The 26,980-nt window shown below is 39.3% G+C and overlaps 1 protein-coding gene across 1 annotated transcript in view; it reads right to left on the reverse strand.

The window, feature by feature from the left end:
* The window catches only part of LOC137437583 (uncharacterized), a 230,052-nt gene that overhangs the window by 103,110 nt on the left and 99,962 nt on the right, over window positions 1-26,980 (reverse strand). The window contains exons 14-16 of the mRNA XM_078766282.1: window positions 24,328-24,396; window positions 22,895-22,965; window positions 22,694-22,750 (exon numbers count right to left, since the gene is read on the reverse strand). Of these exons, the coding sequence (XP_078622408.1) occupies window positions 22,694-22,750; window positions 22,895-22,965; window positions 24,328-24,396 (197 nt within the window). The remainder of the gene's footprint in view (window positions 1-22,693; window positions 22,751-22,894; window positions 22,966-24,327; window positions 24,397-26,980) is intronic.

Below are 26,980 nucleotides of genomic sequence, written 5' to 3' on the forward strand. Positions count from 1 at the left end.
TTAATTAAATAAGTACTTAATTAATCGCTAATAATTAAATAACTCCTCAATTTATTGATTAATCAAAAAAAAAAATACCGTTTTTGACAAAGGACTTGCTCACTATTGTGCCGAAATTTCAGCTTCCGAGCTCAAAGGATGGTTGAGATATCGCCCGGACAAACAAACAAGAAAGAAAGCAAGAAAGAAAACAAGAAAGAAACCAGAGTGAAAACTGAGTACTCTCTTTCAGCGTGCGTCACTGCCGAGCCCCCTTTGGTGCCCGGCAATGACGATTTGCAATGCCTGGAGATGGCATAGGAAAGGAGCGGTGTACAACAATAAACCAGAGTGAAAACTGAGTACTCTTTCAGCGTGCGAAACTGCCGAGCCCCCTTTGGTGCCCGGCAATGACGATTTGCAATGCCTGGAGATGGCATAGGAAAGGAGCGGTGTACAACAAACAAGAAACCAGAGTGAAAACTGAGTACTCTCTTTCAGCGTGCGTCACTGCCGAGCCCCCTTTGGTGCCCGGCAATGACGATTTGCAATGCCTGGAGATGGCATTGGAAAGGAGCGGTGCACAACAAGTACACATACATTCAAAGTACACCGCCCCCATGCCAAATAATTAAATATCCTACAGAGCGGCATTGCCGGGGCGCCTCTGGCGCCCGGCAATACCGCAGTGCAGCTCATTGAGGCTGCATTGGGAGGGAGAGGTGTCCACTAATTGATTGATTAATTGTATAATTAAAATCAATAAAAGATTATCACAAAATATTTTCATAATCAATTGGCTAATCGCATAACTAAACCACTCGTGCTTCATCCGAAGATGTATCTTTTAGAAATTTCATTAAATAAGTCATTTATAAAAAATTAAATAATTAATTGATTACTCAATAAATAATTAATCGATTAATCAATAAATAATTAATAGATGAAATGATTAATCAATAAATCAAAAATATCCTTGATAGCCACATCACTTGGTCACTCATGTCCAAATATTAGCTTCCCAGCTCAAAAGGTGCCTGAGATATTGGCCAAATGAGAAAGAAAAGAAAGAAATGATTAATAATGAAAATAAATAAATAATAATCATAAAAAAATTAAATTATTAATCAATTTGGTCAGAGAACAAATAAACTACCACTATTTCATCAGAATCTGTAACTTTAAAAAAAAAAAAAATTTTTGTCATTAGTCGAATAATTAAATAATTAATCGATTAATTGATTAATTAATAAATCAAAAATATCCTTGGCAGCACAATCACCTGGTCATTGGCATGTCCAAATATCAGCTTCCTAACTCAAAAGGTGCCTGAGTTAATGGTACGAAGAGAAAGGAAATTTAATTAATTAAATAAGTACTTTATTAATCGCTAATAATTAAATAACTCCTCAATTAATTGATTCATCAAAAAACAAAAAATACCGTTTTTGACAAAGGACTTGCTCACTACTGTGCCGAAATTTCAGCTTCCTAGCTCAAAGGATGGCTGAGATATCGCCCGGACAAACAAACAAGAAAACAAGAAAGCAAGAAAACAAGAAAACAAGAAACCAGAGTGAAAACTGAGTACTCTCTTTCAGCATGCGTCACTGCCGAGCCCCCTTTGGTGCCCGGCAATGACGATTTGCAATGCCTGGAGATGGCATAGGAAAGGAGCGGTGTACAACAAACAAACAAACAACCAGAGTGAAAACTGAGTACTCTCTTTCAGCGTGCGTCACTGCCGAGCCCCCTTCGGTGCCCGGCAATGACGATTTGCAATGCCTGGAGATGTCATAGGAAAGGAGCGGTGCACAACAAACAACCAAGAAAACAAACAAACAACCAGAGTGAAAACTGAGTACTCTCTTTCAGCGTGCGTCACTGCCGAGCCCCCTTCGGTGCCCGGCAATGACGATTTGCAATGCCTGGAGGTGGCATAGGAAAGGAGCGGTGTACAACAAGAAAACAAGTACAAATACATTCAAAGTACACCGCCCCATGCCAAATAATTAAAATATGCTGCAGCGCGGCATTGCCGGGGCGCCTCCGGCGCCTGGCAATACCGCAGTGCAGCTCATTGAGGCTGCATTGGGAGGGAGAGGTGTACACTAATTGATTGATTAATTGTATAATTAAAATCAATAAAAGATTATCACAAATATATTTTCATAATCAATTGGCTAATCGCATAACTAAACCACGAGTGCTTCATCCGAAGATGTATCTTTTAGAAATTTAATTAAATAAGTCATTTATAAAAAATTAAATAATTAATTGATTACTCAATAAATAATTAATCGATTAATCAATAAATAATTAATAGATGAAATGATTAATCAATAAATCAAAAATATCCTTGATAGCCACATCACTTGGTCACTCATGTCCAAATATTAGCTTCCCAGCTCAAAAGGTGCCTGAGATATTGGCCAAATGAGAAAGAAAATAAATAAATGATTAATAATGAAAATAAATAAATAATAATCATAAAAAAATTAAATTATTAATCAATTTGGTCAGAGAACACATAAACTACCACTATTTCATCAGAATCTGTAACTTAAAAAAAAAAAAATATTTTGTCATTAATCGAATAATTAAATAATTTATCGAGTAATTGATTAATTAATAAATCAAAAATATCCTTTGCAGCCAAATCACCTGGTCATTGGCATGTCCAAATATCAGTTTCCTAACTCAAAAGGTGCCTGAGTTAATGGTCAGAAGAGAAAGGAAATTTGATTAATTAAATAAGTACTTAATTAATCGCTAATAATTAAATAACTCCTCAATTTATTGATTAATCAAAAAAAAAAATACCGTTTTTGACAAAGGACTTGCTCACTATTGTGCCGAAATTTCAGCTTCCTAGCTCAAAGGATGGCTGAGATATCGCCCGGACAAACAAACAAGAAAACAAGAAAACAAGAAAACAAGTACACATACATTCAAAGTACACCGCCCCATGCCAAATAATTAAATATGCTGCAGCGCGGCATTGCCGGGGCGCCTCCGGCGCCCGGCAATACCGCAGTGCAGCTCATTAAGGCTGCATTGGGAGGGAGAGGTGTACACTAATTGATTGATTAATTGTATAATTAAAATCAATAAAAGATTATCACAAAATATTTTCATAATCAATTGGCTAATCGCATAACTAAACCACTAGTGCTTCATCCGAAGATGTATCTTTTAGAAATTTAATTAAATAAGTCATTTATAAAAAATTAAATAATTAATTGATTACTCAATAAATAATTAATCGATTAATCAATAAATAATTAATAGATGAAATGATTAATCAATAAATCAAAAATATCCTTGATAGCCACATCACTTGGTCACTTATGTCCAAATATTAGCTTCCCAGCTCAAAAGGTGCCTGAGATATTGGCCAAATGAGAAAGAAAATAAATAAATGATTAATAATGAAAATAAATAAATAACAAGTACACATACATTCAAAGTACACCGCCCCATGCCAAATAATTAAATATGCTGCAGCGCGGCATTGCCGGGGCGCCTCCGGCGCCCGGCAATACCGCAGTGCAGCTCATTGAGGCTGCATTGGGAGGGAGAGGTGTACACTAATTGATTGATTAATTGTATAATTAAAATCAATAAAAGATTATCACAAAATATTTTCATAATCAATTGGCTAATCGCATAACTAAACCAGTAGTGCTTCATCCGAAGATGTATCTTTTAGAAATTTAATTAAATAAGTCATTTATAAAAAATTAAATAATTAATTGATTACTCAATAAATAATTAATCGATTAATCAATAAATACTTAATAGATGAAATGATTAATCAATAAATCAAAAATATCCTTGATAGCCACATCACTTGGTCACTCATGTCCAAATATTAGCTTCCCAGCTCAAAAGGTGCCTGAGATATTGGCCAAATGAGAAAGAAAATAAATAAATGATTAATAATGAAAATAAATAAATAATAATCATAAAAAAATTAAATTATTAATCAATTTGGTCAGAGAACACATAAACTACCACTATTTCATCAGAATCTGTAACTTAAAAAAAAAAAATTTTTTTGTCATTAATCGAATAATTAAATAATTAATCGATTAATTGATTAATTAATAAATCAAAAATATCCTTTGCAGCCAAATCACCTGGTCATTGGCATGTCCAAATATCAGCTTCCTAACTCAAAAGGTGCCTGAGTTAATAATGGTCAGAAGATAAATGAAATTTAATTAATTAAATAAGTACTTAATTAAACGCTAATAATTAAATAACTCCTCAATTAATTGATTATTCAAAAAACAAAAAATACCGTATTTGACAAAGGACTTGCTCACTACTGTGCCGAAATTTCAGCTTCCTAGCTCAAAGGATGGCTGAGATATCGTCCGGACAACCAAGAAAACAAGAAAACAAACAAGAAACCAGAGTGAAAACTGAGTACTCTCTTTCAGCGTGCGTCACTGCCGAGCCCCCTTCGGTGCCCGGCAATGACGATTTGCAATGCCTGGAGGTGGCATAGGAAAGGAGCGGTGTACAACAAGTACACATACATTCAAAGTACACCGCCCCATGCCAAATAATTAAATATGCTGCAGCGCGGCATTGCCGGGGCGCCTCCGGCGCCCGGCAATACCGCAGTGCAGCTCATTGAGGCTGCATTGGGAGGGAGAGGTGTACACTAATTGATTGATTAATTGTATAATTAAAATCAATAAAAGATTATCACAAAATATTTTCATAATCAATTGGCTAATCGCATAACTAAACCAGTAGTGCTTCATCCGAAGATGTATCTTTTAGAAATTTAATTAAATAAGTCATTTATAAAAAATTAAATAATTAATTGATTACTCAATAAATAATTAATCGATTAATCAATAAATACTTAATAGATGAAATGATTAATCAATAAATCAAAAATATCCTTGATAGCCACATCACTTGGTCACTCATGTCCAAATATTAGCTTCCCAGCTCAAAAGGTGCCTGAGATATTGGCCAAATGAGAAAGAAAATAAATAAATGATTAATAATGAAAATAAATAAATAATAATCATAAAAAAATTAAATTATTAATCAATTTGGTCAGAGAACACATAAACTACCACTATTTCATCAGAATCTGTAACTTAAAAAAAAAAAAAATTTTTGTCATTAATCGAATAATTAAATAATTAATCGATTAATTGATTAATTAATAAATCAAAAATATCCTTTGCAGCCAAATCACCTGGTCATTGGCATGTCCAAATATCAGCTTCCTAACTCAAAAGGTGCCTGAGTTAATAATGGTCAGAAGATAAATGAAATTTAATTAATTAAATAAGTACTTAATTAAACGCTAATAATTAAATAACTCCTCAATTAATTGATTATTCAAAAAACAAAAAATACCGTATTTGACAAAGGACTTGCTCACTACTGTGCCGAAATTTCAGCTTCCTAGCTCAAAGGATGGCTGAGATATCGTCCGGACAACCAAGAAAACAAGAAAACAAACAAGAAACCAGAGTGAAAACTGAGTACTCTCTTTCAGCGTGCGTCACTGCCGAGCCCCCTTCGGTGCCCGGCAATGACGATTTGCAATGCCTGGAGGTGGCATAGGAAAGGAGCGGTGTACAATAATCATAAAAAAATTAAATTGGTAATCAATTTGGTCAGAGAACACATAAACTACCACTATTTCATCAGAATCTGTAACTTAAAAAAAAAAATTTTTTGGGTCATTAATCGAATAATTAAATAATTAATCGATTAATTGATTAATTAATAAATCAAAAATATCCTTTGCAGCCAAATCACCTGGTCATTGGCATGTCCAAATATCAGCTTCCTAACTCAAAAGGTGCCTGAGTTAATAATGGTCAGAAGAGAAATGAAATTTAATTAATTAAATAAGTACTTAATTAAACGCTAATAATTAAATAACTCCTCAATTAATTGATTATTCAAAAAACAAAAAATACCGTATTTGACAAAGGACTTGCTCACGACTGTGCCGAAATTTCAGCTTCCTAGCTCAAAGGATGGCTGAGATATCGTCCGGACAACCAAGAAAGAAAACAAACAAGTACACATACATTCAAAGTACACCGCCCCATGCCAAATAATTAAATATGCTGCAGCGCGGCATTGCCGGGGCGCCTCTGGCGCCCGGCAATACCGCAGTGCAGCTCATTGAGGCTGCATTGGGAGGGAGAGGTGTACACTAATTGATTGATTAATTGTATAATTAAAATCAATAAAAGATTATCACAAAATATTTTCATAATCAATTGGCTAATCACATAACTAAACCACTAGTGCTTCACCTGAAGATGTATCTTTTAGAAATTTAATTAAATAAGTCATTTATAAAAAATTAAATAATTCATTGATTACTCAATAAATAATTAATCGATTAATCAATAAATACTTAATAGATGAAATGATTAATCAATAAATCAAAAATATCCTTGATAGCCACATCACTTGGTCACTCATGTCCAAATATTAGCTTCCCAGCTCAAAAGGTGCCTGAGATATTGGCCAAATGAGAAAGAAAATAAATAAATGATTAATAATGAAAATAAATAAATAATAATCATAAAAAAATTAAATTATTAATCAATTTGGTCAGAGAACACATAAACTACCACTATTTCATCAGAATCTGTAACTTTAAAAAAAAAAAATTTTTTGTCATTAATCGAATAATTAAATAATTTATCGATTAATTGATTAATTAATAAATCAAAAATATCCTTTGCAGCCAAATCACCTGGTCATTGGCATGTCCAAATATCAGCTTCCTAACTCAAAAGGTGCCTGAGTTAATAATGGTCAGAAGAGAAATGAAATTTAATTAATTAAATAAGTACTTAATTAAACGCTAATAATTAAATAACTCCTCAATTAATTGATTATTCAAAAAACAAAAAATACCGTATTTGACAAAGGACTTGCTCACTACTGTGCCGAAATTTCAGCTTCCTAGCTCAAAGGATGGCTGAGATATCGTCCGGACAACCAAGAAAACAAACAAACAACCAGAGTGAAAACTGAGTACTCTCTTTCAGCGTGCGTCACTGCCGAGCCCCCTTTGGTGCCCGGCAATGACGATTTGCAATGCCTGGAGATGGCATAGGAAAGGAGCGGTGTACAATATCCTTGATAGCCACATCACTTGGTCACTCATGTCCAAATATTAGCTTCCCAGCTCAAAAGGTGCCTGAGATATTGGCCAAATGAGAAAGAAAATAAATAAATGATTAATAATGAATATAAATAAATAATAATCATAAAAAAATTAAATTATTAATCAATTTGGTCAGAGAACACATAAACTACCACTATTTCATCAAAATCTGTAACTTTAAAAAAAAAAAATTTTTTTGTCATTAATCGAATAATTAAATAATTAATCGATTAATTGATTAATTAATAAATCAAAAATATCATTTGCAGCCAAATCACCTGGTCATTGGCATGTCCAAATATCAGCTTCCTAACTCAAAAGGTGCCTGAGTTAATGGTCAGAAGAGAAAGGAAATTTAATTAATTAAATAAGAACTTAATTAATCGCTAATAATTAAATAACTCCTTAATTTATTGATTAATCAAAAAAAAAAAAATACCGTTTTTGACAAAGGACTTTCTCACTATTGTGCCAAAATTTCAGCTTCCTAGCTCAAAGGATGGCTGAGATATCGCCCGGACAACCAAGAAAGAAAACAAACAAACAAACAAACAAGAAAACAAACAAACAAGTACACATACATTCAAAGTACACCGCCCCATGCCAAATAATTAAATATGCTGCAGCGCGGCATTGCCGGGGCGCCTCCGGCGCCCGGCAATACCGCAATGCAGCTCATTGAGGCTGCATTGGGAGGGAGAGGTGTACACTAATTGATTGATTAATTGTATAATTAAAATCAATAAAAGATTATCACAAAATATTTTCATAATCAATTGGCTAATCGCATAACTAAACCAGTAGTGCTTCATCCGAAGATGTATCTTTTAGAAATTTAATTAAATAAGTCATTTATAAAAAATTAAATAATTAATTGATTACTCAATAAATAATTAATCGATTAATCAATAAATACTTAATAGATGAAATGATTAATCAATAAATCAAAAATATCCTTGATAGCCACATCACTTGGTCACTCATGTCCAAATATTAGCTTCCCAGCTCAAAAGGTGCCTGAGATATTGGCCAAATGAGAAAGAAAATAAATAAATGATTAATAATGAAAATAAATAAATAATAATCATAAAAAAATTAAATTATTAATCAATTTGGTCAGAGAACACATAAACTACCACTATTTCATCAGAATCTGTAACTTAAAAAAAAAAAATTTTTTTGTCATTAATCGAATAATTAAATAATTAATCGATTAATTGATTAATTAATAAATCAAAAATATCCTTTGCAGCCAAATCACCTGGTCATTGGCATGTCCAAATATCAGCTTCCTAACTCAAAAGGTGCCTGAGTTAATAATGGTCAGAAGATAAATGAAATTTAATTAATTAAATAAGTACTTAATTAAACGCTAATAATTAAATAACTCCTCAATTAATTGATTATTCAAAAAACAAAAAATACCGTATTTGACAAAGGACTTGCTCACTACTGTGCCGAAATTTCAGCTTCCTAGCTCAAAGGATGGCTGAGATATCGTCCGGACAACCAAGAAAGAAAGAAAACAAGAAAACAACCAGAGTGAAAACTGAGTACTCTCTTTCAGCGTGCGTCACTGCCGAGCCCCCTTCGGTGCCCAGCAATGACGATTTGCAATGCCTGGAGATGGCATAGGAAAGGTGCGGTGTACAACAAGAAACCAGAGTGAAAACTGAGTACTCTCTTTCAGCGTGCGTCACTGCCGAGCCCCCTTCGGTGCCCAGCAATGACGATTTGCAATGCCTGGAGATGGCATAGGAAAGGAGCGGTGTACAACAAACAAGAAACCAGAGTGAAAACTGAGTACTCTCTTTCAGCGTGCGTCACTGCCGAGCCCCCTTTGGTGCCCGGCAATGACGATTTGCAATGCCTGGAGATGGCATAGGAAAGGAGCGGTGTACAACAACCAGAGTGAAAACTGAGTACTCTCTTTCAGCGTGCGTCACTGCCGAGCCACCTTCGGTGCCCAGCAATGACGATTTGCAATGCCTGGAGATGGCATAGGAAAGGAGCGGTGTACAACAAACAAGTACAGATACATTCAAAGTACACCGCCCCATGCCAAATAATTAAATATGCTGCAGCGCGGCCTTGCCGGGCGCCATACCGCAGTGCAACTCATTGAGGCTGCATTGCGAGGGAGAGGTGTACACTAATTGATTGATTCATTGTATAATTAAAATCAATAAAAGATTATTGTACACCGCTCCTTTCCTATGCCATCTCCAGGCATTGCAAATCGTCATTGCCGGGCACCAAAGGGGGCTCGGCAGTGACGCACGCTGAAAGAGAGTACTCAGTTTTCACTCTGGTTTCTTGTTTGTTTGTTTGTTTTCTTTCTTGGTTGTCCGGACGATATCTCAGCCATCCTTTGAGCTAGGAAGCTGAAATTTCGGCACAGTAGTGAGCAAGTCCTTTGTCAAATACGGTATTTTTTGTTTTTTGAATAATCAATTAATTGAGGAGTTATTTAATTATTAGCGTTTAATTAAGTACTTATTTAATTAATTAAATTTCATTTCTCTTCTGACCATTATTAACTCAGGCACCTTTTGAGTTAGGAAGCTGATATTTGGACATGCCAATGACCAGGTGATTTGGCTGCAAAGGATATTTTTGATTTATTAATTAATCAATTAATCGATTAATTATTTAATTATTCGATTAATGACAAAAAAATTTTTTTTTTTAAAGTTACAGATTCTGATGAAATAGTGGTAGTTTATGTGTTCTCTGACCAAATTGATTAATAATTTAATTTTTTTATGATTATTATTTATTTATTTTCATTATTAATCATTTATTTATTTTCTTTCTCATTTGGCCAATATCTCAGGCACCTTTTGAGCTGGGAAGCTAATATTTGGACATGAGTGACCAAGTGATGTGGCTATCAAGGATATTTTTGATTTATTGATTAATCATTTCATCTATTAAGTATTTATTGATTAATCGATTAATTATTTATTGAGTAATCAATTAATTATTTAATTTTTTATAAATGACTTATTTAATTAAATTTCTAAAAGATACATCTTCGGATGAAGCACTACTGGTTTAGTTATGCGATTAGCCAATTGATTATGAAAATACTTTGTGATAATCTTTTATTGATTTTAATTATACAATTAATCAATCAATTAGTGTACACCTCTCCCTCCCAATGCAGCCTCAATGAGCTGCACTGCGGTATTGCCGGGCGCCGGAGGCGCCCCGGCAATGCCGCGCTGCAGCATATTTAATTATTTGGCATGGGGCGGTGTACTTTGAATGTATTTGTACTTGTCACAAAATATTTTCATAATCAATTGGCTAATCGCATAACTAAACCACTCCTGCTTCATCCGAAGATGTATCTTTTAGAAATTTCATTAAATAAGTCATTTATAAAAAATTAAATAATTAATTGATTACTCAATAAATAATTAATCGATTAATCAATAAATAATTAACAAGTACAGATACATTTAAAGTACACCGCCCCCATGCCAAATAATTAAATATCCTACAGCGCGGCATTGCCGGGTCGCCTCTGGCGCCCGGCAATACCGCAGTGCAGCTCTTAGAGACTGCATTGGGAGGGAGAGGTGTACAATTAATTGATTGATTCATTGTATAATTAAAATCAATAAAAGATTATCACAAAATATTTTCTTAATCACTTGGCTTAACCAAGTCGGAGATCTTGGGATCTCGCGAGATCTTGTCGGGGCGGTCACGGTTTTTCGAAGCTGTTCCACGATCTTCACGCACGCTCGAAGTTACGTCATTGTCACATTTGTATTTTTGTCGAAACTGTATTTATCTTCCGTGTGTGTACCTTTTGCGTGTCCCTCGGAGAGATTATCGGTGTTAATCTTTCATACCTGTAAAAAATAGTCGAGTATTTCGTGCCACGCGGCCTAGTTGTTGAAGCTTCCGACCTTGAGGCTTGGTTCTCTCCGGGCATCCAAAGCGGTTATTTTTTCATTCGTGTGTTTGTCAAATTTCAACTCGTTATTTTATCGTCCATGCGTTATTGTTTGTTTATAGTTAGTTTTGGTTTGAATTTCCTGTAACTCGTAATTAAGTAATCGTGTTCTGCTCCGCGTGTGCGGCCTTGTACCCCCATCGGTGTTTGTTTACTTCAGTCCCCAACAACGTGTTTTGCTTGGCTCATCGTGTTTTCCCTTCTACCCCGAACATAATACTCTTTGTCTAACGTTTTAAATCCACCCCCCCCCCCCACCCCCCCCCCCCCACCCCCAAAAAAAATAAAAATAAATAAATAACCAAAAACATTTATTTTCCTTTCTCCACATGTGCTTTGTCTCATCCTGTACTTTCTGTCCAGGTGTGCTGTTCGCCCCGCCCCCATTATCTCCTTGCCATCCACCTTTTGCCCTGTTCAAGTGACTCGTGCTGGTCCCTCTCGGCTCTCCCCCCGTTGGTACTTTGTGCATATAAGATTGTCCACAGTTCTGTTTAAATATTATTTAAATATGTTTAAACTTTCCCCTTCAGTGTTTTATTCAGTGGTATATTACAACACGCTGTTTTTCTTCCTATTGAAAAGGCTTTTTTCAAATTCCTCTCCATCTCATTCCACATCAAAAAAAAGAAATTCAATCTCATCCGTCTCCCTCACTACAAGGTCTAAATTCACATTCATTCCACCCCTCCTCCATCGTTCAGAATCGGATTGCTAACTTGAAAATCACAACAAACCCAATTTGTTATCAATGTTCGTCTTTCATGAATCATCCACTTTCGAAACTCCCCTCTTGCCCCTCCCCTCCAAATACCCCCCCCCCCCCTTGCACCTACACTCCTAAACTCCCCTCTTGCCCCTCCACTCGTAAACTCCCCCCTTGCCCCTCCACTCCAAACCCCCCCTTGCCCCTACACTCCTAAACTCCCCCCTTGGCCCTCCACTCCTAAACTCCCCCCTTGGCCCTCCACTCCTAAACTCCCCCCTTGCCCCTCCCCTCCAAACCCCCCCTTGCCCCTCCCCTCCTAAACTCCCCCCTTGCCCCTCCCCTCCTAAACTCCCCCCTCACTCCTCCCCTTCAAAACTCCCCCCCAACCCCTCCCATTCAAATCTCCCCCCACACCATTCCTCTCCAATTCTCCCTCCTCCCCCTCCTCCTCCTCCTCCTCAAAGCTGCCTCCTCCCCACTACGTCTCCCTTCTATCTCATACCTCCACCCACCCCCCCCCCCCAAACCTTCTACTTTCCTCTGCCCCCCCCCCCCCCTCAAACAACTCCTCAATGTGCCTCATCCCTTCACCATCAAACCTTTCATCCTCCTCATCCTTCCCTTTCTTGGAACTCTTCTGTAATCTCTGACACACGATCAACTGCTCTCCCTACCTCCCCCTCTCATCCTTCATTTTACCCGACTCCTCCCCTCCCCTCCCCTGTACCCGATGCTCCCTCTCTCTCTTCATTAACGGCATGGACCTCAAACATCCGGGGCCTTCGCTCAAACCTGACTGATCTCTCCATACAGGTTGCTTCTGACAATCCAGACTTGATCTGCTTAGCAGAGACTTTCCTCCTTCAAGATGTCTCTGATTCCTTAATATCTCTTCCTGGTTACTCCCTCCTCCTGTATGATAGACCTGAGCCTCGTCCTGGTGGTGGGGTGGCTATCTTTATCAAAAACTCTCTTCCTCACTCTCCTTGCACTCCTTGCACTGCCCTCTCTCCTCCTCACCCCCAGGAGTACCTCTGGCTACGGCTTCCTCTCCGCTCCCACCTTTTGTTCATATGTGTTCTTTGCCGTCCTCCAAACAGTGAAGACTCCATTTACATTTCACTGTCTGACAACATGGACCAACTTCTATCCACTCATCCCAACTCTCCTTCCTCATATGTGGTGACTTCAACTGTCATCATGCCAGCTGGTTGGGTGTGGGTTCCTCTCTCACCAGTCATGGCACCTCAGCAAAGGACTTCTGTGACTCACTGGAATTGACACAATCAGTCAATTTCCCGACCCGGATCTCAGCCAATGGAGTACCTTCTCTTCTAGACTTGGTTATGCCAAACTTCACTGCTAATGTCTGCTGCTCTTCTTCTGCTCCAATCGGTTCTTCTGATCATGTGCTTGTCAAAGTAGACTCTCTGGCCATCTCTCTGGCCATTCTCAGAGAGCCTCCTCAGCATCGACGAGTCTGGCATTTCACTCAAGCCGACAGGGACGGTCTTCAAGCAGCCATCAATCGTCTGGATTGGTCTCCCATCTCCACTGCCTCTGACATCAATTCTTCCTGGGAATTCTTCCAAAGCAAACTGCTCTCTCTCATGCACAGATTTATCCCATCTCGTCTTCAGTTGTCTTACCCTTCCTCCCGTCCATGGTACACTGAATCTTGTGGTGAGGCAGTTGCCCTGAAACAACTTGCCTTTTCCTCTTGGAAGGCGAATCCAACTGAAGGCAATATCAGTTCGTTCCACCAAGCTCGGAACAAGTGTTTGTCTACCCTCAGGAGTGCCAGGAAGCACTATCTCTCCACACTCAAGAATGAACTCTCAAACCTGTCTCCTTCCTCCAAATCCTGGTGGCGTCTGGTCAAATCCGTTTCTGGTGTTTGTTCCCCCTCCATCCCCTCCCTTACCTCAAATGGCCACACAGTTGACATCGCACGTGACAAAGCCGAATGCCTCAACTCTGTGTTTGCCTCAAAATCTTTAGTCCCAAACCCATCTCTCTCTGTTCCCACCTTTCCCAGTCGAACCCAACTGCTCCTGGACTCTGTGTCCTTCTCTCCTGACAAGATGGAGGAGTTTTTGTCTCACCTCGACTCTGATTCTGCAACTGGACCAGACGGCATCAGCCCACGGGTCCTAAAATACTGCTCTGCCGCTCTATCTCAACCTCTCTCTGTTCTTTTCACCCTCTCCTTTGCTCAAGGTCATCTGCCAGCATCCTGGAAATCAGCAAACATTACCGCTTTACACAAAAAAGGTGCAAAAACAGATCCTTGCAACTACAGACCAATCAGCCTGCTCCAAATTATCAGCAAAGTCATGGAATCCATCATTGCTTCGGATATGAAATAATAATAATAATAATTCATTTATTTTGAATTCTTTCCTCTTCTCCAATGGCTTGATCTCTGATCATCAATTTGGTTTCAGACCAGGTCACTCAACTCTGGACGTGCTGCTTCTGCTGTCTCAACAATGGATGGAGGTCCTCAATGCCAAACAGGAAATCAGAGCTGTCTCCCTTGACATATCACGTGCCTTCGATACGGTCTGGCACCCAGCTCTGCTCACCAAACTCTCCTCCTATGGTATCCATGGAAATCTCCATGCATGCTTTGCGGACTTCCTCTCTGGTCGTAGTCAACGTGTGGCCCTGAATGGATTTCTCTCATCTCCCCTTCCTGTTCAGGCTGGAGTTCCCCAAGGCAGTGTTCTGGGCCCTGTGCTTTTTCTGGTCTTTATCAATGATCTCTCCGACTCTCTGGAAAATCCTCTCTATCTCTTTGCTGATGACTCCACTCTCTGCTGCTCCATTCCTCTTCCCTCAGATCGGCAGTCTGCAGCCTCCTCACTCTCTGAAGACCTGGACAAAATCACAGACTGGTCAAACAAGTGGAACATGTCTTTCAATCCTGACAAATCTCACACTCTTACTATGTCTCTCCGAAAAGATCGACTGGACAACCCTCCCATCTACTTTCTCAACAATCCTCTCCAAGAAGTTCTGTCGCTCAAGCTTTTGGGTCTCACTATCTGCCATGATCTTTCTTGGGAAAACCACATTTCCAAGCTGGCCTTCAAAGCCAGTCGCCGACTGGGCATCCTCCGTCATGCGAAGTCCTTCCTACGCACACCTGAGCTCCTCACCACATACAAGGCTTTCATCCGCAGCTCAATGGAATACTGTGTTGAAACCAAAGCTTTCAGAATCATTGGAATCTCCCGCGATGAAGCTATCTCTGAGGGCCTTTCACTCACTCACCGCAGGCAGGTAAGTGGTCTTTCTGTCTTCTACGGACTCTTCTCCGGGCTTGCTCCCCCAGCTCTCTCTGTGCTCTGTCCCCCAAATATTCCTACAGGTCGCACAAGATCTGCCAGCAAACCTCTGATGGTTAAACTGCCGAAATCTCGGCTCTCTGCTCCCCTTCACTCTTTTCTCCCGCCTCTGGAACAAACTCCCACACTCCCTTCAATCCCACCCCTCCCTCCAGGTCTTTAAAACAGCTGTTCACCACCATCTCTTATCTTCCCCCATCCAAAACCTTGATCTTTTCTACCCCCGCTAATTCATCCCAGATCCACCTTGTTTGAAATTCCAACTTCTTTCCTGGAAGTCCTGGCAGTGTCCATATGTTTTATACCTCTCCCACCCCCCCCCCCCCCTTCCCATGCCCTCCCCAAAGCCCTCTCCCTCCCACAGATCTCTCGATGTCCCCATGTCTCTCGGTCCCTGCTCTCAAATGTTGTGTTTGTGTCCTTCCCCCTCTCTCCCCATCTTGTCTTCCGCTCCCGATGTTATATGTTTTATGTGTCGGTTTGTCTTTCTGTGTGATTATAGTCCGTGGGCTGAGTAGGGTTTACATGCACACCCCCCCCCCCCCCCCCCCACATAACTTCCCGGGAATGTCCATGTACCCCCCCACCTTAGGGGTTAGGAAAAACCATGTTAACGGAAAAAAAACTCATTCCCTCATAGTTTGACCTCTGGTGACCTCATTAGTGACCTCATTTGCATATAACACATATCATTGTAAAGAGTGTCCCAGGACAAACATTTTGAGGGGTCATATGCAACCATAGGATGACGAGGTAAAACGTTATGGCCATTTGAATTTCGCCTACCCCTAATTTTCGGAAATCACTGACACAGGGGGTGTAACATCAAAATATGCGTGGGAGTTACCTTGGGAATGAGTTTTTTTTCTGTAACATGGTTTTTCCTAACCCCTAGGGTGGGGGGTACATGGACATACCCGGGAAGTTAAGTTGTGGGGGGGGTGCATGTAAACCCTACTCAGCCCACGGACTATTAATGTTCGCTCTTTCACGAGCCTCGATCTTGGATACAAAAAAAAAAAAAAATCAATCAATTGGCTAATAGCATAACTAAACCACTTGTGCTTCATCCGAAGATGTATCTTTTAGAAATTTAATTAAATAAGTCATTCATAAAAAATTAAATAATTAGCTGATTAATCAATGAATAATTGATCGATTCAATGATTAATCAATAAATCAAAAATATCGTTGATAGCCACATCACTTGGTCACTGTCCTGTCCAAATATTAGCTTCCCAGCTCAAAAGGTGTCTGAGATATTGGCCAAATGAGAAAGAAAATAAATAAATGATTAATAATGAAAATAAATAAATAATAATCGTTGAAAAATTAAATTATTCATCAATTCGGTCACAGAACACATAAACCACCACCATTTCATCAGAATCTGTAACTGAATTTTTCTAATTTTTTTTTAGTAATTAATCGAATAATTAAATAATTAATCGATTAATTGATTGATTTAACAATAAATCAAAAATATCCTTCATAGCCACTTCACTTGGTCACTCATGTCCAAATATTAGGTTCCGAGCTCAAAAGGTGCCTGAGATATTGGCCAAATGAGAAAGAAAACAAATAAATGATTAATAATGAAAATAAATAAATAATAATCATAAAAAAATTAAATTATTAATCAATTCGGTCAGAGAACACATAAACCACCACCATTTCATCAGAATCTGTAACTGAAAAAAAAAAAATCGTCATTAATCAAATAATTAATCGATTAATTGATTAATTGATTAATTAATAAATCAGAAATAGCCTTTGCAGCCAAATCACCTGGTCATTGGCATGTCCAAATATCAGCTTCCGAACTCAAAAGGTGCCTGAGTTAATGGTCAGAAGAGAAATGAAATTTAATTAATTAAATAAGTACTTAATTAATCGCTAATAATTAAATAACTCCTTAATTAATTGATTATTCAAAATACAAAAAATACCGTTTTTGGCAAAGGACTTGCTCACTACTGTGCCGAAATTTCAGCTTCCTAGCTGAAAGGATGGCTGAGATATCGGCCGGACAAACAAACAAACAAGAAAGAAAGAAAGAAAGAAAGAAAGAAAGAAAACAAACAAATAATGAAAATAAATCAAAACAAGTACACATACATTCAAAGTACACCGCCCCCATGCCAAATAATTAAATATCCGACAGCGCGGCATTGCCGGGGCGCCTCCGGCACCTGGCAATACCGCAGTGCAGCTCATAGAGGCTGCATTGGGAGGGAGAGGTGGACACTAATTGATTGATTAATTGTATAATTCAAATCAATAAAAGATTATCACAAAATATTTTCTTAATCAATTGGCTAATGCCATAACAAAACCACTCGTGCTTCATGCGAAGATGTATCTTTTAGAAATTTAATCAAATAAGTCATTAATAAAAAATTAAACAAGTACACATACATTCAAAGTACACCGCCCCATGCCAAATAATTAAATATGCTGCAGCGCGGCATTGCCGGGGCGCCTCCGGCGCCCGGCAATACCGCAGTGCAGCTCATTGAGGCTGCATTGGGAGGGATAGGTGTACACTAATTGATTGATTAATTGTATAATTAAAATCAATAAAAGATTATCACAAAATATTTTCATAATCAATTGGCTAATCGCATAACTAAACCACTAGTGCTTCATCCGAAGATGTATCTTTTAGAAATGTAATTAAATAAGTCATTTATAAAAAATTAAATAATTAATTGATTACTCAATAAATAATTAATCGATTAATCAATAAATAATTAATAGATGAAATGATTAATCAATAAATCAAAAATATCCTTGATAGCCACATCGCTTGGTCACTCATGTCCAAATATTAGCTTCCCAGCTCAAAAGGTGCCTGAGATATTGGCCAAATGAGAAAGAAAATAAATAAATGATTAATAATGAAAATAAATAAATAATAATCATTAAAAAATTAAATTATTAATCAATTTGGTCAGAGAACACATAAACTACCACTATTTCATCAGAATCTGTAACTTTAAATTTTTTTTTGGCATTAATCAAATAATTACATAACTAATCGATTAATTTATTAATTAATAAATCAAAAATATCCTTTGCAGCCAAATCACCTGGTCATTGGCATGTCCAAATGTCAGCTTCCTAACTCAAAAGGTGCCTGAGTTAATGGTCAGAAGAGAAAGGAAATTTGATTAATTAAATAAGTACTGAATTAATCGCTAATAATTAAATAACTCCTCAATTTATTGATTAATCAAAAAACAAAAAATACCGTTTTTGACAAAGGACTTGCTCACTATTGTGCCGAAATTTCAGCTTCCTAGCTCAAAGGATGGCTGAGATATCGTCCGGACAACCAAGGAAACAAGAAAACAAACAAACAAGAAACCAGAGTGAAAACTGAGTACTCTCTTTCAGCGTGCGTCACTGCCGAGCCCCCTTCGGTGCCCGGCAATGACGATTTGCAATGCCTGGAGGTGGCATAGGAAAGGAGCGGTGTACAATAATTAATTGATTAATCAATAAGTAATTCATCGATTAATCAATAAATAATTAAGCGATTAAATGATTAATCAATTATTCAAAAATATCCTTGACAGCCACATCACTTGGTGACTGTCATGTCCAAATATTAGCTTCCCAGCTCAAAAGGTGCCTGAGATATTGGCCAAATGAGAAAGAAAATAAATAAATGATAAATAGTGAAAATAAATAAATAATAATCATTAAAGAATTAAATTATCAATCAATTCGGTCACAGAACACATAAACCACCACCATTTCATCAGAATCTGTAACTAAAAAAAACAAATTTTTTTTTTTAGTACTTAATCGAATAATTAAATAATTAATCTATTAATTGATTAATTGATTAATCAATAAATCAAAAATATCCTTGATAGCCACATCACTTGGTCACTCATGTCCAAATATTAGCTTCCGAGCTCAAAAGGTGCCTGAGATATTGGCCAAATGAGAAAGAAAATAAATAAATGATTAATAATGAAAATAAATAAATAATAATCATAGAAAATTAAATTATTAATCAATTCGGTCAGAGAACACATAAACCACCACCATTTCATCAGATTCTGTAACTTAAAAAAAAAATTTTTTAGCCATTAATCGAATAATTAAATACTTAATCGATTAATAAATAAATCAAAAATAGCCTTTGCAGCCAAATCACCTGGTCATTGGCATGTCCAAATATCAGCTTCCTAACTCAAAAGGTGCCTGAGTTAATGGTCAGAAGAGAAAGGAAATTTGATTAATTAAATAAGTACTTAATTAATCCCTAATAATTAAATAACTCCTCAATTTATTGATTAATCAAAAAACAAAATATAACGTTTTTGACAAAGGACTTGCTCACTATTGTGCCGAAATTTCAGCTTAATAGCTCAAAGGATGGCTGAGATATCGCCCAAACAAACAAACAAGAAAGCAAGAAAGAAAACAAACAAACAAACAACCAGAGTGAAAACTGAGTACTCCCTTTCAGCGTGCGTCACTGCCGAGCCCCCTTCGGTGCCCAGCAATGACGATTTGCAATGCCTGGAGATGGCATAGGAAAGGTGCGGTGTACAACAAACAAACAAACAAACAAACAACAACCAGAATGAAAACCGAGTACTCCCTTTCAGCGTGCGTCACTGCCGAGCCCCCTTCGGTGCTCGGCAATGACGTTTTGCAATGCCTGGAGATAGCACAGGAAAGGTGCGGTGTACAACAACCAGAGTGAAAACTGAGTACTCCCTTTCAGCGTGCGTCACTGCCGAGCCCCCTTCGGTGCCCGGCAATGACGTTTTGCAATGCCTGGAGATGGCAGAGGAAAGGTGCGGTGTACAACAAGAGAACAAACAACCAGAGTGAAAAGTGAGTACTCCCTTTCAGCGTGCGTCATTGCCGAACCCCCTTTGGTGCCCGGCAATGACGTTATGCAGCACCTGGGGATGGCATAGGAAAGGTGCGGTGTACAAAAAGGGGAGCGGTAGACAAGATGGGGAGAGAAGGGGAAGCACATAAACACAACATTTGAGAGCAGGGACATCGGGAATGTGTCGGAGGGAGAGGGCTTGGGGGAGGCCGCATGGGAAGGGTGGGAGAAGTGCAAACACAAAGACACCAAGGACTTCCAGGAAAGAAGTTGGTATTTCAAAAAAGTGGATTTGGGGTGAAATTAGCGGGGGGAGAAAAGATCAAGGTTTTGGATGGGGGAAGATAAGAGATGGTGGTGAACAGCTGTTTTAAAAACCTGGAGGGAGGAGTGGGATTGAAGAGAGTGAGGGAGTTTGTTCCAGAGGCGGGAGAAAAGAGGAATGAAGGAGTGAAGGTGAGCAGAGAGTCTTGATTTTGGCAGTTTAACCATAAGAGGGTTGCAGGCATATCTTGTGTGACCTGTAGGAATATTTGCGGGACAGAGCCCAGAGAGAGCTGGGGGGGGGGCAAGGCCAGAGAGGAGTCGGTAGAAGACGGAAAGACCACCAACCTGCCTGCGGTGAGTGAGTGAGAGGCCCTTGGAGTTAGCTTCATCGCGGGAGATTCCAATGATTCTGAACGCTTTGGTTTCAACAGCGTGAAGACGAGCTAGGTGTGAGGCAGGAGTACCAGCCCAGAGGGGAGAGCAGTATTCCATTGAGCTGCAGATGAAAGCCTTGTATGTGGTGAGGAGCTCAGGTGTGCCAAGGAAGGACTTCGCACGACGGAGGATGCCCAGTCGGCGACTGGCTTTGGAGGCCAGATTTGAAATGTGGTTTTCCCAGGAAAGATCATGGCAGATAGTGAGACCCAAAAGCTTGAGTGACAGAACTTCTTGGAGAGGATTGTTCAGAAAGTGGATGGGAGGGTTGTCCAGTCGGTCTTTTTGGAGAGACATCGTAAGAGTGTGAGATTTGTCAGGATTGAAAGAAATGTTCCACTTGTTTGCCCAGTCTGTTATTTTGTCCAAGTCTGCAGAGAGTGAGGAGGCTGCAGACTGCCGATCTGAGGGATGAGGAATGGAGCGGCAGAGAGTGGAGTCATCAGCAAAGAGATAGAGAGGATTTTCAACAGAGTCGGAGAGATCATTGATGAAGACCAGAAAAAAGCACAGGGCCCAGAACACTGCCTTGAGGAACTCCAGCCTCAACAGGAAGAGGAGATGAGAGAAACCCATTCAGGGCCACACGTTGACGACGACTAGAGAGGAAGTCCGCCAGCCATGCGTGGAGATTTCCATGGATACCAAAGGAGAGTTTGGTGAGCAGAGCAGGGTGCCAGACCGTATCGAAGGCACATGATATGTCAAGGGAGACAGCTCTAATTTCCTGTTTGGCATTGAGGACCTCCATCCATTTTTGGGACAGCAGAAGCAGCATGTCCAGAGTAGAGTGACCTGGTCTGAAACCAAATTGATGATCAGAGATAAAGCCATTGGAGAAGAGGAAATATTTCATTTCCGAAGCAATGATGGATTCCATGACTTTGCTGATAATTGTGAAAAGGCTGATTGGTCTGTAGTTGCTGGGATCTGTTTTTGCACCTTTTTTGTGTAAAGCGGTGATGTTGGCTGATTTCCAAGCAGATGGCAGATGACTGAGCAAAAGAGGGTGAAGAGAACAGAGAGAGGGAGTGAAAGAGCAGAAGAACAGGATTTTAGGACCCGTGGGCTGATGCCGTCAGGTCCAGTTGCAGAATCAGTCGAGGGTTGACAGAAACTTTTCCACGTTGTCAGGAGGAAAGGACACAGAGTCCAGGAGCAGCTGAGTACGACTGGGAACGGTGGATCAAGAGAGGGATGGGTTTGGGACATAAGATTTAGAGGCAAACACAGAGTTGAGGCATTCAGCTTTTTCACGATGCAGAAAATCGGGCAAAATGGAGAAGATTGTCATGGGGACCGCAAGACTAACCCCACTCTTGCAGGGAAAATGGCCGTTAAAATGCCTGTCGTTGTTATTTGACCATAACCGAGTGTGTGTAAGTTGATTCTGATCCAAGACTGAGATTGTCGGATGAGGTTACCAGACGTCAGGAAGGTAAATTTTGAGAGTTTGAGGAGAGTTTCCTTAAGTTTCCTTTGATTAATGTTAGCTCTATCACAAGCCTCGATCTTGTATACAAAAAAAATAAATAAAAGAGAAATGGCCAACCTTCAAAGAGGAAATGTACAACATCTTCACAATGTCGCCATGAATAGAGATATCAAAATTAAACACAAATTCCAACAGTGGGGGCTGTATTTTTCACACACTCCAACCGAGCTGGATTGGGTATTTCATTTTGATATCTTACTTTCTATTTATATTTCAAGTTTAACTCATTATATAATAAACACAAAAAGGGTCCATTTGTGACAGATCCCCCCCCCCCCCCTCTTTTCCTCCATTGTAGGTCATCACCCAACAATATGAATTTTGTTCTTTCCTGCCTCCTCCACGTCCCACTCCCATTCCCATTCCTTCCATTGCTCCACTAAAAAATGATTTTCATTGCAGTGTGACGCAGAACGTATCACCACGGTTTGCACTGGTGTAGTTGGTTACCTTTATATCCCTGTGCACAATTTCCTGGGTGTGCAAGTAATCAAAAGCATCAGCCATCTGGAGAGAGGAAGAGATGAAATATTCAAACATGGACACAGATTATGGTTGTTAAGATTTTACAATTTTGAGTGCAATTCTTTCTGTCCTATTTCAAACCACATCATAAACATCACACTGAGGCTGAAACAAACTTCAGCTCACCTGCTTCATGGGAAACCACAACTCTCTTTCTGTAAGTTTCCTCAGATTATGAATTTGGGAAGCGAGTGAACCTGCACACATCAAACGGCAACATATAATTTTATCTTCTTTTTTTTTGTATACTGAATCGAGGCTCGTGAAAGAGCTAAAAATTGTATACTGAATATAAATATATATATATAAACATATATATATAAAATATATATTACATATATAAAATAAAATAAAATATATTTTTAAAAAGTATACTTTTTTTTGCATACTGAATCGAGGCTCGTGAAAGAGCTAATAAATAGCAACGCAATAAGATTTTTCATTTTGAAGAAACCAATAGAGGAAAGGTTATTTTGTTTTTGAAGATTTGAATGTTTCATTGTTAAAATAAACACAAAATGAGAAAGATAAAAATTTGCATGCAAAATCAAAGGTCAGGGAAGAAAGAGCAAGGTGACAGAGGGCCACAGATGGACACAATTAGGGGAAAGAAAGAACACGAAAAGTGGAGGAAGATATGGAGAGAGAGATAGAGGGGGGGAGGAGTAAACACAGGACAATGGAAGTGAAGGGCAGAATAAAAAGAGGGTTCATGGGAAAAAAATATCGAGGAAAGGATGTAGGGTGACATGAGATGGTGGTGCACCACATGCATCGAGTCTTCGGGGGGGAGAGTGTGAATAAATAGTTTCCAGAGGGCAGTTGCAGAAATGTGAGAAAAGAGGAATTAAAAGTGGAGGTGTGTGGAAAGTGTGCACTTTAAGTTTAACCAGGAGGGGATTACTGGAAAAACTTGTGTAGTGAAGGAAAGGGAGACTTATCAGTCTCTTCCAAGATACTCCTCATTTGTGCGACCTGTCAAAAGGCAAAGAGCCACCCCATCTGCCATGTGAGGAACTGGCAATGTGTTTCGGCCTCATCACGTGATATGATAATTTTGAGAGCTTCTTATTTAACAGAAACCAAATCAGTTTGTGATGCTGCCACCTCATTACCTGAATGAGAGGTAACCCAATCACAAACAGGTCTCCTGGATCCTGTGGACTATAAAGCTCTCAAGACGTCTCCATTGGACAACACAGACACTGTGTCGACTATGAGTTTAAGGAATTATTTGGAATGATGAAATCTGCAGCTCAGTTTGGAAGACAGCTTTGATATGTGATCCACGTCATGGCTGATGGTGAAGCCGAAAAGTCAAGAAACCGAAACACTTCCTGTGTTTGACCAGGAAAAACGATCAGTTGGTTGTTTTTTTACAATTGTGCCAGAGTGACAGAGTGAAACTGAGATTTGTCAGAACTGAAAGAGATGGTCCAACAATCAGGACATCAAAATTCATGTTGACTAATTACTAACTCATTTTGCTACTCAGGTAAAAGTGGACTTGATAAGACACAAACAGTGGATTTTCAGCAAAATGACGTCAGAAACCTCACCTCCTTTCACATACTCCGTAATGACGGTGATACGCTCAAAGCTTGTTGACTCCATGTAGACAAACCTCACTGAAGGGAAACAAGATAGTGGAGCACATGTTAATAAGATAAGCAAAAGAATCTTACCCAAAGTCAAACACCTTTTAACAACATGATCAACATGCACATTTTTTGTGATGACAAGTAGTCAACAGGTGAGCCTCAACATAATCCTTTCACCATCACCATTCATGATCTTGGAGGTAAACATTTATCTGGGTAGTGTTTGTACAAATCACAATTCGTATCGAGTAGACTTAAGTTTAGGCAAACAACTGATCAGAGTTCTTCCGAGAACACGTCATTTGGCGAACACACACCTCAGTATATTTGATTTACAGTGTGTTGGAATCTCATTCTTGATCACACAAAAGCAAATGAAAGTGAAACGCAAAGAGCTGATAAGAGGATCCGGTTTCCAGCAGCAGCTTCTCATCTTCTCTTCGCTTGTTTGGCTTCAGGAAATCTGGTTTTGGCTTCACCGTTAATGTTGCTGGCTGAAGATCTTCTGGCGTTGAATTTGAGCCCATATTACGCTGCTGAAATACCACAAAGTGGGTCGACTCAGCCTGTTATCCTTCAGACGTCGCAAAATGAGAACCGGCCTACTGGTAATCGGGGCAACTGCATCAGCGGCACAGCCACAATTCTAGAAAGTGATGCAACCAGCAGCCACATGCTGCATACAAAACAACAACTCTTCCCATCCTCGCTAAAAACCATCCTTTTTCAGCTAGTTCAGCATCTGTGTCCTCTTCCCCCTTCTCTCACCGTATCTTCCATCAAGTGTCGTCCTCTTGCATCCCTTACCCTGCTATAGGTGAAGTACCAGTCTCATAGTGGGATCTGCACCCAGACTCAAGAACTCAAGTGTGCATCCTATTAATCCAATGCACCATCCTGTCAAACCTCCAAGACAAATAATGTCTTTCTTGGTATTTGTTGTAAATTTTAGAGGTCTTTGAATGAAATAGAACTGCATTTCAATATCAATATGTATATTTATTCTCTAAAACTAGTTGTTCAAGTCTCTCCGAGACAGGAATTGTGATGATGGTCATTTTATTGCAAGTATTGCAAGTCAATTTTGTTCAGATGTCATGATAAAGAAGAAGAACCACCCATTTTCGGCCTCAAAAAAATTTCCGACATTGAAATCAAATTTTTATGTCACCACAGAGTGGAGGGGACGTTGCAGAGAAGAACGAGTGGTCGCACGCACTTGCAAGATGCAAAATAAATGAAATACAGTAGCTGGTACATTTGTGCCACCAAGTGCACAGTACAACAAATTTGCCTGCACGGTTTGGAGGTTGCGAAATCGCAAAATATTAACAGATACCTTCTCGTCACCAAATTTGGCATCCGAGCCCTTTGTAGCTATAGGCAGGTCCAAAGCACAAGAAAAAAGAACAGGACTTGGACTCGGAATGCTCAGTACTCACAATTGGAGAGATTGGACAACTTGGATTCGGACTCGGATTCTGACTCGGACCAGGTAGACTCGACTACAACACTCAAGGTGGTGGCAGGAACCATCCTGGATAGGTCGCCACTCTGACGCAGGTAAGCGATATGTCTATTTAAGAACAAGCAATCCAAAAAGGGGCTGACAGGATGGCCTTGAGCTCTAGAAGCATGCAGACTCGCCTCAAGGCTATCTTGCCTGAGTTGGAAACTCGACCCAGCTCTAAATTGTCATCCCGGTGTTTAACGGACAGGGTGATTCAATAATTGTGCCATCCCATTGAGGGAAGTCAAACTAGCATCCTGAATTAGTTGGTGGGCATTAAAGACCCAGGGTGTCCTTTGCGTAGAGTCGGCGAGCTATCACCAGCACCCTAGCCAAGTTACAAATTCCTGTCCTAACTACTGCTGGGAAAGCAATGGCAAGTCATCCAATGAGGAATCCAATGCCCTTGCTAAGGAAGCTGCTTTGGTGGCACCGGCATTGTGTGATCGCGTATGAAGAGACAGAGCTAAGAGGTGTTTGCAAACTTGAACTGTGGCTTTGATCGAGTTGAAGAAAAGTCAACAGTTGAGGTAAGTGAGAAATTCATGCGACAGAATCACAATTTGTAACTTGTTTTTTTTTCACACTGTGATAATAAAAATAAAGACCATTTACAGCAATGTAGACCCAAGAAGGAAGCTGGACATAAACAATGCATACGCACATGCACACATACAGTACCTGTAGATAGCCTACATCCCCCTTCAAACTTTTCACCTCTTGTTATCCTATAGCCTGGAATTAAATTGCATTAAAACAGACTTTTTCCACCTTTATTTACACATCGCAACCCACAACTTCCAGGTGAAAAACAAATTCTACAAATTTGAAAAAATTAATAAAAAATACAAAACTAGAATATCTTGGGACAATAAGTGTCGACCCCCCTGCGTTAATTCTCTGTGGACACACCTTTGACATATTATACTGTTACGGATCTCGGGGGTCGGCGCTCCCCTTATCAAGGGGGGGGGGTTAATCCCCTTGTCTTTTAAGCTGGCCGTCCCGAGTCCTTAGAAGTTATAACGCTCCTTCCGGTTGATATTAGCTTGGGTCATTGGTCAATGCAGTCCCAAATACCTACTTACTAACCCGACCGTA

This window comes from Myxine glutinosa, chromosome 12 (genome assembly GCF_964187855.1).
Source record: "Myxine glutinosa chromosome 12, kmMyxGlut1.1, whole genome shotgun sequence".
NCBI lineage: Eukaryota > Metazoa > Chordata > Myxini > Myxiniformes > Myxinidae > Myxine > Myxine glutinosa.